Source organism: Salmo salar, chromosome 08 (genome assembly GCF_965601325.2).
Source record: "Salmo salar chromosome 08, fSalSal1, whole genome shotgun sequence".
Lineage (NCBI taxonomy): Eukaryota > Metazoa > Chordata > Actinopteri > Salmoniformes > Salmonidae > Salmo > Salmo salar.
The window spans coordinates 21,792,187-21,806,483 of NC_138298.1; the positions used below are offsets into that span (position 1 = coordinate 21,792,187).

Here is a 14,297-nt window from a genome sequence, read left to right on the forward strand (position 1 = left end):
CACTTGACAGTTTTAACTTGATGTCAAACTTACAAGCTAGCTATAGAGTGAGGCCTCTTACATTAATGTTTTCAGCTGATATAGCCTCGCAGTAGTCGCTTCAATAAAGGTGTGTAGTTAAGGTGACGTCAGCATAGATTTCACAGCAGCGATATAATAGCTTTTAATGTATGATACCTAAACGTCTCAGGCCCTTCACTTCTAGAGTGGCAGACAGTTTATAAAAGTCTATCAAGCGTCCTGGGCTGGGGGTGTTACCTGTGTCTGTGTGTTTCCTGTAAAACTGGTGTCTCCCGTCCCTATTGGTCCGTCCCTGGCAGGCCCTTGTCCTCCAGTCTGACTCGCCCGCATCCCAAATGGCACCCTATTCCCTTTATAGTGCACTACTTCTGACCAGGGCTTTTGACCAGGGCCCAAGGGGTTTGGTCAAAAGTTGTGCACTATGTAGGGACCAGGGTGCCATTTGGAACGGGGCCTAGGTGATAGAAGGACCCAGCAACCCCTTCTCCGCTCCTCTGACGCTCGTTAAAGCTCTCAAAGTGACACACCAGTAAAAACAACATAAGTGCCCAAACCTGGGTGGGAGTCACATTGAATTTAATAACCTCTTGTTTTGGTTTATTGGAATCATATCTTTATCCGATAGGTGCCTCTGCCTCACTGCCTGGTGCGCACACACGCCCACACACACACACACACACACACACACACACACACACACACACACACACACACACACACACACACACACACACACACACACATCCTGCCTTGCTGTACCTGTAATAGGCAGTGACACAGGGAGAGAGTGGAGGGATGAGGGACCCAGCGTTGGCCCAAGTCTGAGAGCCTTTAATTGTGTTTATGACAGTGCCCTGGCTCTGGGACTGGCACGAGTCCAGAGAGCAAAACGTGTGTGTGTGTGTGTGTGTGTGTGTGTGTGTGTGTGAGTGTGTGTGTGTGTGTGTGTGTGTGTGTGTGTGTGTGTGTGTGTGTGTGTGTTTGTGGCATGCTTGACCTCCCTGATGGCCGGAGATGGGCTGAAGTCATAACTCTTCTGTCTGGGTTTACCCTTGAGCAATATCACAGCTTCTCTCTGAGCTGCGCAGAGTACACTGAGTCAGGCCGATGAGCTTCTCTCAGTGTCACAAACTGGCACACACACACGCAACACACACACACACACACTCTAACCTGCCTGTCCGCCCACCCAGACATACACTCTCCCTCTCTCTCTCTCTCCCTCGCTCTCGCTCTCCCTCTCTCTCGCTCTCTCTCTCGCTCTCGCTCTCTCTCTCTCTCTCTCTCTCTCTCTCCCTCTCTCTCTTTCTCTCCCTCTCTCTCTCACGCTCACACACACGCACACACAGGCTCTCTAAGGCATTGCATCATAACGTTTCTAAACAATCACATTTGTAAGTAACTCGATGGGACATTATACTGTTTATCAAACAGAAACATGTCAAATATAAAGTCATTTATCCTCTATTCAAATGAGGAGGAGGGTGTTTATCTAAATTGCTCATGGAAATGAAATGAAACCTTCCATGTCCTGTACAGTTCCATTAAACTCCCACTATTCAACATGAGAGCGGTCAGATCGCTGAAGAGGAGTCATTTCACAACCATCTAAGACTATGCTGGGTTCCAAAATTAGACCCTGAAAAGAACGCTTTGATGGAGAAAGTAAAAGAAAGAATGCTCAGATACTGAGAGTGAGTTTTAACCTTCCATCTTGCCTCTCCCTCCAGTAGAGGTCAAGGGTCATCCAATGATTCCTGATCGCACAGCCAATGTCCCCTGAACCCCTCTTCCTCGACGGCTCACCCCAGTGACACCACACAGCCGACACACTCACACACACGCTTCACTACACACACACTAAACACACTACATACACTCACACACACATTACACACCCTACACACACTACACACACTAAACACACACTAAACACACTACAAACACTCACACACACACATTACACACACTACACACACTACAGCCATTTACTTCGAGTAGGGAAAGAACAACGAAAGACTCTTGCGTCCGTCAAACAATTCCATTACCATGTTGGGCGCTTGCCAGCGACACCTGCATTACCTTCGGCGGCGGACAAATTGGCACTCGGAAGCGTGTTGTAATGGAGGCTAATTGCCTGAGAGCAGGGTTAGTTTGTGTTTCATGCAAATTGCAAATCTCCAAATGCAACCGGGAGAGACTGGTGGTGGACAGAACAGGATGTATTGTACCGTTGTATTCCGAATGGAAAGAGGAGAAAGGAGAGGAAGACATAACCTACGTACTGTTTGACAAGGCTACCACGACACTGTTACTCAGATGTACTGTTAAGTGGGGTTGGTTTGGGTTTCATGGAAATCTCAGAATGCCCCCGCTAGGGAGACTGGTGGGCAACAGGACAGTGCAGGACAGGACAGGACAGGACAAGACAGGACAAGACAGGATAGACATCGTTGTAATATGACACTAGCATGATCAATGCAAAGAGGATATGATGGAAATCACTGGAGGTTGGTGCACCTTAATTGGGGAGGACGGGGTCGTGTTAATGATGGAATGGTATCAAATACATCAAACACATGGTTTGACGCCATTCCATTTGCTCCATTCCAGCCATTCTTATGAGCCGTCCTCCCCTCAGCAGCCTCCACTGATATAACTACAAACAGTACAGATGCCACTGTTACTCAGATGTACTGTTAAGACCTTCCCTTTAAATGTATTAGCAGCGCAGGTGTGAATGCCACTTTAGAGGGTTTGGGGGGACGTTAAATGGTGCTGCGCAGGGTGGTGCTCGGAGCAGTAGGAAGTGGGCCGGCCAGGTGCAGCGGTGCGACGCCTTAACCGACCCCCCACCACCACGTGTCCCAGTTCCGTGGGCAGGGCATGGTGCAGCTCGTTAACTCAGGCTCGTTAGGACAGACTAATGACGTCTAAGCACACATATGAGGGGTTCACACACACACATAGTAGCCTACACATGGTGTCTGACTCTAACCCAACACATGGTGTCTGAAACTAACCCTACACATGGTGTCTGACTCTAACCCTACACATGGTGTCTGACTCTAACCCTACACATGGTGTCCGACTCTAACCCTACACATGGTGTCTGACTCTAACCCTACACATGGTGTCCGACTCTAACCCTACACATGGTGTCTGACTCTAACCCTACACATGGTGTCTGACTCTAACCCTACACATGGTGTCTGACTCTAACCCTACACATGGTGTCTGACTCTAACCCTACACATGGTGTCTGACTCTAACCCTACACATGGTGTCTGACTCTAACCCTACACATGGTGTCTGACTCTAACCCTAACCCTACACATGGTGTCTGACTCTAACCCTACACATGGTGTCTGACTCTAACCCTAACCCTACACATGGTGTCTGACTCTAACCCTACACATGGTGTCTGACTAACCCTAACCCTACACATGGTGTCTAACCCTAACCCTACACACTGTGTCTGACTCTAACCCTACACATGGTGTCTGACTCTAACCCTACACATGGTGTCTGACTCTAACTCTACACATGGTGTCTGACTCTAACCCTACACATGGTGTCTGACTCTAACCCTACACATAGTGTCTGACTCTAACCCTACACATGGTGTCTGACTCTAACCCTACACATGGTGTCTGACTAACCCTAACCCTACACATGGTGTCTGACTAACCCTACACATGGTGTCTAACCCTAACCCTACACATGGTGTCTGACTCTAACCCTACACATGGTGTCTGACTCTAACCCTACACATGGTGTCTGACTCTAACCCTACACATGGTGTCTGACTCTAACCCTACACACGGTGTCTGACTCTAACCCTACACATGGTGTCTGACTCTAACCCTAACCCTACACATGGTGTCTGACTCTAACCCTACACATGGTGTCTGACTCTAACCCTACACATGGTGTCTGACTCTAACCCAACACATGGTGTCTGACTCTAACCCTAACCCTACACATGGTGTCTGACTCTAACCCTACACATGGTGTCTGACTCTAACCCTACACATGGTGTCTGACTCTAACCCAACACATGGTGTCTGACTCTAACCCTAACCCTACACATGGTGTCTGACTCTAACCCTAACCCTACACATGGTGTCTGACTCTAACCCTACACATGGTGTCGCCCCCCCGGGCTGACTCTAACCCTACACATGGTGTCTGACTCTAACCCTACACATGGTGTCTGACTCTAACCCTAACCCTACACATGGTGTCTGACTCTAACCCTACACATGGTGTCTGACTAACCCTAACCCTACACATGGTGTCTAACCCTAACCCTACACACTGTGTCTGACTCTAACCCTACACATTGTGTCTGACTCTAACCCTACACATGGTGTCTGACTCTAACTCTACACATGGTGTCTGACTCTAACCCTACACATGGTGTCTGACTCCCTAACCCTACACATGGTGTCTGACTCTAACCCTACACATGGTGTCTGACTCTAACCCTACACATGGTGTCTGACTCTAACCCTACACACGGTGTCTGACTCTAACCCTACACATGGTGTCTGACTCTAACCCTAACCCTACACATGGTGTCTGACTCTAACCCTACACATGGTGTCTGACTCTAACCCTACACATGGTGTCTGACTCTAACCCTACACATGGTGTCTGACTCTAACCCTACACATGGTGTCTGACTCTAACCCTAACCCTACACATGGTGTCTGACTCTAACCCTAACCCTACACACAGTGTCTGACTCTAACCCTAACCCTACACACGGTGTCTGACTCTAACCCTACACATGGTGTCTGACTCTAACCCTACACATGGTGTCTGACTCTAACCCTACACATGGTGTCTGACTCTAACCCTACACATGGTGTCTGACTCTAACCCTACACATGGTGTCTGACTAACCCTAACCCTACACATGGTGTCTGACCTAACCCTACACATGGTGTCTAACCCTAACCCTACACATGGTGTCTGACCCTAACCCTACACATGGTGTCTGACTCTAACCCTACACATGGTGTCTGACTCTAACCCTACACATGGTGTCTGACTCTAACCCTACACATGGTGTCTGACCTCCCTCACACGGGCGCCTACCCACACTGGTGTCTGACTCTAACCCACCCTACACATGGTGTCTGACCTCCCTACACGGGCGCTCTAACCCTACACATGGGCTGCCTCCCCCGTGCGACCTCCCTAACCCTACACATGGTGTCTGACTCTAACCCTACACATGGTGTCTGACTCTAACCCTACACATGGTGTCTGACTCTAACCCAACACATAGTGTCTGACTCTAACCCTAACCCTACACATGGTGTCTGACTCTAACCCTAACCCTACACATGGTGTCTGACTCTAACCCTACACATGGTGTCTGACTCTAACCCTAACCTTACACATGGTGTCTGACTCTAACCCTACACACGGTGTCTGACTCCAGCCCTAACCCTACACATGGTGTCTGACTCTCACCAGCAGGGCAGTGGGCTACATATGTAGTGCAGTGTTTCCCAGATGGTGGGTCATAATTCAAGACATAGGCTTTGTTTACCGTTTGGCTCATAGCACAACACAATTTGATTACTACCATATATGGACTAACAGTGGTCTGTGCACTATAGGCCCTTTAGGGTGAACAACAGTGGGAGCATGTATGTCAGTGTAGTGCATTGTGGGTATATGCCCCATGGCCTTCTCCCGAAGGGTACCTTCTCTCCTCACCCTCCTCACCCTGCTCAGACCAGCTTCACACTGTTGCCATTTGGGGCCAAGATAAATCACAGCACCCCTGCCCTGGGCTCGGAATAGCTCCTCTCAGATAAGAAGGTCAGAGGTCACATTCCTGACCAAGGTTGACTGTGTGTATGGCTATGCTAGCTGCCGGGCTAAATTAAGAGGTTTGGGGTGACGGGTCCAGGGTCTCGGCCTCCGACTCAATCAGAATCAAAACACTACTGGAACTTCAGCTTGGTGCTCTGAAGTACTTGAGTTTGGTGTCTGCTTTTGGAGTGGACTTTCTCATGTAATAAATATTAAGGTTTAACATTGTGTTGTGAAAAAAATCCATGTGAATTGCTAACGCACTATTGCATTCTAAACCACCTTAATGTGTCAAACATTTCCGTGAACTATTTGATTTTATAAAGAAACAGCATGTTGGGAAGAGCATGGCCATCAGCAAGTTTGGTTGACTAACACTAACACAGCCTGTATAAGGACTGCATTTTCCCTGAACTTGGAAACTGGATCTGAGATGTTTGTTCCAGTGTAACCTTTAACCTCTGACCCCTGACCCTGGAGTGGAATGGGAGACGAGAGAGGCCCCGTGTGGGAGGTGGTCATCATTTACACATGACAGGCAGGCAGTTAGGGGTTAAGACAGAGGAGGGGGGTATAGTGGTTAAAGACAGGTCAAGTTCAAACAGGACAAAGCCAGATGCCTTTCCCATGCCTTAGGGTTGTCCCCCCCCCCCCCCCCCCCCCCACACACACACACACACACACACACACACACACACACACACACACACACACACACACACACACACACACACACACACACACACACACACACATTCTCACGTTGATGGTGTTGTGTGCAGTATTTAGATCATACATTGTCATTTTTACGACTTACATCAACAGAACAAAACAGGCCTCCAATTCAGACATCCACAAATGTTGCAAACAAAAACATGACAACACATGAAATGTGAAAAGTCACTAACACCTCCTTGCCCAATTTGAGGACAGGTATCCAGGCAGCATAACCTGAACAAAGCGATGCCAGGTTATCCTTATGGGTTTCTATGGTTGTCCTGGTCTATTTGATCCTGACGATAGACAGTGCTGCAGTGTGATTAGTCAGGGTCATGCTATCGCCCTGTCTCTCTCTCTCTCTCTCTCTCTCTCTCATGTAGTTATAGGCTTTGGCAGCTGGTGGTGCTGTAAGACTTGGACTCCTCTAATCGCTCCTCAGTAACAAGGTTAGTGTGATAGAGTGACAGAGAGAGAGTGTGTGACAGAGAGAGAGAGAGAGAGAGTGACAGAGAGAGTGACAGAGAGAGTGACAGAGAGAGAGAGAGTGACAGAGAGAGAGTGACAGAGAGAGAGTGACAGAGAGAGAGAGTGTGACAGAGAAAGAGAGAGTGACAGAGAGAGAGAGTGTGACAGAGAGAGAGTGACAGAGAGAGAGTGTGACAGAGAGAGAGAGAGAGTGACAGAGAGAGTGTGTGATAGAGAGTGACAGAGAGAGAGTGACAGAGAGAGAGAGAGTGACAGAGAGAGTGTGTGATAGAGAGAGTGATAGAGAGCGAGAGAGTGACAGAGAGCGAGAGTGTGACAGAGAGAGAGAGAGAGAGAGAGAGAGAGAGAGAGAGAGAGAGAGAGTGTGTGTTCACCGCTGCAGCACACTTAGTTGATAGGCAAGGTGGAGAGAATAGGTGTGTTTGATACAAAACCCCAATGCAGACCCACACTGAGAGAGGACTGACATGTTATCATTCAACTCTTTATTTACATTTTACATTTTAGTCATTTAGCAGACACTCTTATCCAGAGCGACTTACACTAGTGAATGCATACATTTTGTTTGTTTTTCGTACTGGTCCCCCGTGGGAATTCTTACAAAGGGAAATGTGCAGTTGCAAAAGTAGACTGCCTGAAACCAATACATATACATATATACCTCCCAGATACACACTGCTAGACACATACACACACACTGCTAGACACATACACACACTGCTAGACACACACACACACACTGCTAGACACATATACTCACACTGCTAGACACATACACACACACTGCTAGACACATACACACACACACTGCTAGACACATACACACACACACTGCTAGACACATACACACACACACTGCTAGACACATACACACACACACACTGCTAGACACATACACACACACTGCTAGACACATACACACACACACTGCTAGACACATACACACTCACACTGCTAGACACATACACACTCACACTGCTAGACACATACACACACACTGCTAGACACATACACACACACACTGCTAGACACATACACACACACTGCTAGACACATACACTGCTAGACACACACACACTGCTAGACACATACACACACACTGCTAGACACATACACACTCACACTGCTAGACACATACACACACACTGCTAGACACATACACACACACTGCTAGACACATACACACACACACTGCTAGACACACACACATACACTGCTAGACCCACACACACACACACACACTGCTAGACACATACACACACAGACACACTGCTAGACACATACACACACACACACTGCTAGACACATACACACACACACACTGCTAGACACATACACACACACACACACTGCTAGACACATACACACACACTGCTAGACACATATACACACACTGCTAGACACATACACACTCACACTGCTAGACACATACACACTCACACTGCTAGACACATACACACACACTGCTAGACACATACACACACACACTGCTAGCCACACACACCACACTGCTAGACCCACACACACACACACACACTGCTAGACCCACACACACACACACACACTGCTAGACACATACACACACACTGCTAGACACATACACACACACTGCTAGACACATACACACTCACACTGCTAGACACATACACAGACACTGCTAGACACATACACACACACTGCTAGACACATACACACACACACTGCTAGACACATACACACACACACACTGCTAGACACATACACACACACACACTGCTAGACACATACACACACTGCTAGACACATACACACACTGCTAGACACATACACACACTGCTAGACACACACTGCTAGACACATACACACACACTGCTAGACACATACACACTCACACTGCTAGACACATACACAGACACTGCTAGACACATACACACACACTGCTAGACACATACACACACACACTGCTAGACACATACACACACACACACTGCTAGACACATACACACACACACACTGCTAGACACATACACACACTGCTAGACACATACACACACTGCTAGACACACACTGCTAGACACATACACACACACTGCTAGACACATACACACACACACTGCTAGACACATACACACACACTGCTAGACACATACACACACACTGCTAGACACATACACACACACTGCTAGACACATACACACACACTGCTAGACACATACACACACACTGCTAGACACATACACACACTGCTAGACACACACACACACACTGCTAGACACACATACACACACACACTGCTAGACACATACACACACACTGCTAGACACATACACACACACTGCTAGACACATACACACACTGCTAGACACATACACACACACTGCTAGACACATACACACACACTGCTAGACACACACACACACACACTGCTAGACACACACACACACACACACACACACACACACACACACACTGCTAGACACATACACACACACTGCTAGACACATATACACACACTGCTAGACACACACACACTGCTGACACATACACACACACTGCTAGACACACACACACACACACACACACACACACACACACTGCTAGACACACACACACACACACACACTGCTAGACACATACACACACACTGGTAGACACATATACACACACTGCTAGACACACACACACACACTGCTGACACATACACACACACCGCTAGACATACACACACACCGCTAGACATACACACACACACTGCTGACACATACACCCACACTGCTAGACACACACACATACTGCTAGACACACACACATACTGCTAGACACATACACACACACTGCTAGACATACACCCACACTGCTAGACACATTCACACACTGCTAGACACATACACACACACACACTGCTAGACATACACTGCTAGACACATACACACACACACTGCTAGACATACACACACACTGCTAGACACATACACACACACTGCTAGACACATACACACACACTGCTAGACACACACACACACTGCTAGACACACACACACTGCTAGACACATACACACACACACTGCTAGACACATACACACACACACTGCTAGACACATATACACACACTGCTAGACACATACACACACACACTGCTAGACACATATACACACACTGCTAGACACATACACACATTGCTAGACACACACACACACTGCTAGACACATACACACTGCTAGACACATACACACACACTGCTAGACACATACACACACTGCGTTAGGGCAGCATACTCGGGAGTGTGTGTCTGAACAGTCCGGGCCAATAGCAGTACAATAGCGTTAGGTCTGCCACCAGGTCATTACTGTGAATAGGATTAATTGGGCTTCCTGCGAGGCCGCACAGCCAGCAGCTCCATTATGATTCCACTAGGTAAATATTTGCCTGCGCTAACCTCGCTAGCTGCCATAACGATTCTACGCGTGTGTCTGTGTCAATGTGTGTGTGCATGAAAGAGAGCGTGTGTGTGTCTGTCAGTGTGTCTGTGTGCTCTGCAGCGAGCCCCCGTCTCTCCCCTCTCACCCGCGGCTCGGCGGAGGGAGTTTGATCAATAACGCGTCCTTCATCCTGAAGTCAGACCTGACCTTGGCAGCCTTTTGTCTCCTAGCAGAGGCCAGAGTGCGCATGTACAGGGTGGAAAACAAGGCCCTGCAAAGTCTCCCTCCCCCCCAAACCAGCACAAGCAGTTGAATCCTAATGAATCATATATTCATTACGTTCTTCCCAGCATAATGAACCGACGTCAGGTTTGGTTTGAACCCATTGGCTAAATTACTAGTACAGATGACCTAAGTGGGTTAAACATCCACATCTTTGCATACGTTATGCATGGTGTTTCAGGAGGTAGGCAGCAGGAATCAGCTGAGGGGAGGATAAAGAGACAACTTATTGAGAACAAAAGCATCTATCCATCTTGTAGTTATGAGGGGTTCATGTGTTTGAGGAGTAAAGAAACCTGTGTGTGTGTGCTGAAAAAGAGATACTTTGTGTGCGGGTAGTGAGAAATCCAATCACCTGCCACACTAGACATAACACCAAACAGGCTGCATCACATTCAGTAATCACACCTCCCATTAACCATCTATCCACTACCAGAGGCAAACGGGCAGCTACTATGACAGATCTGTTTACATGTTAATAGAATCTGACAGAGCCTGCAGGTGGGACCATTTGTAGACAGGAATCACTGTTTTGTTTCGCCATAATGGCTGGTTTTGATTGGCAATTGAGAAAACGCCAGAAACCAGTTGGCCATGCTCAGACTCCACCCACACATTAAACCAATCATGATTAAGACTTATCATATAGCGGATAGACTGATAGTGATGAATGCAGCCCTTCAGGTCAGTGTAGCCTGTATAGTCGGTCTCATAACATTGAAGGAGAATGAGACGTAAGTTAGTGAATGAATGCCTTGCCGTATTGTATGCCCAGTGCTTTATATGGTCTCCATGTTATTGGAAACCGGCACAGTGAATTACTAGATTGAAGCTGAAATAAAACTCCCCATCAGTATGGCTTTAAGCGTCGCCATCATATAGGACTGACTGGAGAATATTATCTAGAAGAATCACTGCTCATGTTCAACCAGCCTCCACAGGTCAGTAAGGAACCAAGGAAGGAAAGTCTATATTCCTTCAATATACTATATAGTACTATATACTGATAGTTCAATATATGTGCATCATTTTACACAACATACAATTATGTTAGGGTCATCAGACAAAAGAAGTGCAAGCTTTTGCTCTAAATTTAGGTGGGGAAAAACACTCTAGGAACAAAATTAAACTTCCAAAAACATTTATTGGATTGTTCTCCTTTTTACAAAAAACTAAAAACACTCTTCAGCTCAGAGACATTAAACAATACGAAAAACAATGTTCTCATAAATCAAATCAACTGGAACAACGTCAGGGATAATAATAAAAAAAAGGGACAAATCCTCTGCATCACATCTTCCTCTTCTGAGTGCTGATGTATAACACTAAGGAAGGAAACAGAAAATAATTAGTACAGACAAGAAAGGTGAAAACTTAAAATGGCATGTAGAAACAAAACCAAACGGTATTATGCGAGATATCGCGCTGACTTCTGTAACAACTAAGAGGGTGAAGCGCGAGGCTAAACTTCTCTGCTGTTGTCAGCACCCATGAAGATACTCAGATTTTTTGCAAGTGCAAGGTCTTGTATCGTGCTCATCTTGCAATATCTACGGTAGATCCTGCTGTCTGTGGCAACGTCATAAATCGGCAAGTCTCAGTTAATTACGAGTCATATCTGCCGTGTTCACGTGCTCGTCGGAACTAGGAAACTGACATTTCCGACATGTTAACTGGTTGAAGTTATACACATGCCGCGTTGAACCAGTTAGCAAGTCGGAAATTTCACCTTCATAGTTCCGACCAGCACATGAAACCAGCAATCATCAAAAATAAGTAATTACTAAAATAAATGGGAAGGAGCAATACACCATTTTCCATAGCTATTCAATATTATGTTGACTTCTACACAAGTGCCACCAAGTAGTTAGAAAAAACAAGCGTCTGGTTCCGGAGCTCTTACCGTTGTTTCCTCTCAGGAAGGCGTCACCATACTTGTTCTTCAGCTGCCCGTTGACATACTCCTCTGTCTGCTCCACTGCGATGTTCATATAGCCATCCAGACAGGCTAGGACACCTATAGAAAGGCACAAACTAATATCAATGGCACAGACAGGCACAGTCTATGGGCAATGCATCTTTAAACATCAGATCAGGCATAGAAGTCAAGTTGTGTGTGGAGTAAAGATAGCACCAATAGTACTGTAACACAAACAAAACTTTTACATTTGCTGCTACTCTTATTTACTTTACTCTTATTATCCATCCTGATGCCTAGTCACTTTACCACCTTCATGTACTTATCTACTTCAAATACCTCATACCTCTGCACTTTGATCTGGTACTCCCTGCATATAGTGTTATTCTTGTATTATTTATTTTTTATTCTGCATTGTTGGGAAGGGCTCGTAAACAAGCATTTCACGGAAAAGTCGACACAGCATGTAACATAAAATTCAGTTGTTGGTTAACAGGCAGTCTAGAAATATCACATACTGGCCAACTAGGTGATGACTTATACAAGGTGCAGTGTTACCTCTGTAATCCACTCCAGAGTTGAGCTTGACCACAACTGGTCTGCCAATGATCTGCTTCAGAAAGTCACTGGGGGTCTGCTTTCTGAGACTCATGATTCTGCCTGGAAGGGGGACATAGAGGAACAGTAACTCTTTATCATTTTGTATGATTCAAAATGCATAGGCAACGTTGCATCATATCTGTATCTTACTAACATGGAGAAGATGCTGGCTAGCTGTAACAGGATGCACATTATGAAAAATGCAAACTTGCAATGTAGGAGGCTAACTAGCTTGTTAATGAACAGGTAGCTAGCTAGTTAGCTTATCAGCAAAACACAGAAATGACTGCGCTAGCTAAGGGTAATGTGGCTAACAGGCCTAGCTATTAGTTAACCTGCTGAAAAGCTACATTGAATCAGTCTTCATGGACAAAAATGCGTATGCTAGTAGCATAATATTTCACGGTACTGGAAATAGAATTACGTATCGAATCGTTACTTAGCTATGTTAGCAATCTAGCTACCCACCTGTACTTCACGTTCGTAACTAGAACAATTCCTGCTGTGTTTCGGCTGTGAGAACAGCAGCCAATCAGCTGCTTTTACTGGGCTCTGGTGTTACGGTATGCAATAAAGGACAAACATCTATCTTCAAAACCGCGTTTTGGATTTCTCACTATTCTTGAATGTATCATATTTAAAATATTTTTGGAAAACTCTCATAAAACAATTATATGAATAGGTGGATATTTTATTATGTGTATGAGTGAGAAAATGTAAAAGCTTTTATTAATTTGCATGCATTAAACAGTCTAATCTGCATATCAGCAATAAATTATTTTGAAATACAGGCTTAAAGTTTTTTTTACTGTCTTTTGAACCACTTCATGGAGACAGCACTATTATGTAGATACATTATATATAGTCTAAATACCTGTATTTGCATTGCATTACGTTGTAGTACTATGCCCCGTGATAATGACCGTCTGACATGCAGGGCATTATGCTTTCATTGCCACTTATAGCCACTTCATTAAAAATGCATGAGCATATTAGCTGCAACCACTAACCACTATTTGATTTATGCACATCCATTT

General features: G+C 45.9%; 1 protein-coding gene across 1 annotated transcript; it reads right to left on the reverse strand.

The window, feature by feature from the left end:
- Nucleotides 1-11,866: 11,866 nt before the first annotated feature.
- Nucleotides 11,867-13,816, reverse strand: LOC106610200 (U6 snRNA-associated Sm-like protein LSm6). Its single transcript, XM_014209396.3, has 4 exons — nucleotides 13,729-13,816; nucleotides 13,219-13,320; nucleotides 12,646-12,759; nucleotides 11,867-12,067 (listed from the first exon to the last, which is right to left on the reverse strand). The coding sequence occupies exons 2-4, from the start codon at nucleotides 13,310-13,312 to the stop codon at nucleotides 12,033-12,035; spliced, it is 243 nt and encodes an 80-aa protein (XP_014064871.1). The 5' UTR covers nucleotides 13,313-13,320; nucleotides 13,729-13,816; the 3' UTR covers nucleotides 11,867-12,032.
- Nucleotides 13,817-14,297: the final 481 nt, after the last annotated feature.

Coding starts and splice junctions, on each gene's coding strand:
- LOC106610200 (XM_014209396.3), bottom strand. CDS start 13,312: ATGAGTCTCAGAAAGCAGACCCCCAGTGACTTTCTGAAGCAGATCATT. Junction 12,760..13,218: donor CTCTGGAGTGGATTACAGAG/GTAACACTGCAC, acceptor GCCTTTCTATAG/GTGTCCTAGCCTGTCTGGAT. Junction 12,068..12,645: donor CTTCCTGAGAGGAAACAACG/GTAAGAGCTCCG, acceptor TTCCTTCCTTAG/TGTTATACATCAGCACTCAG.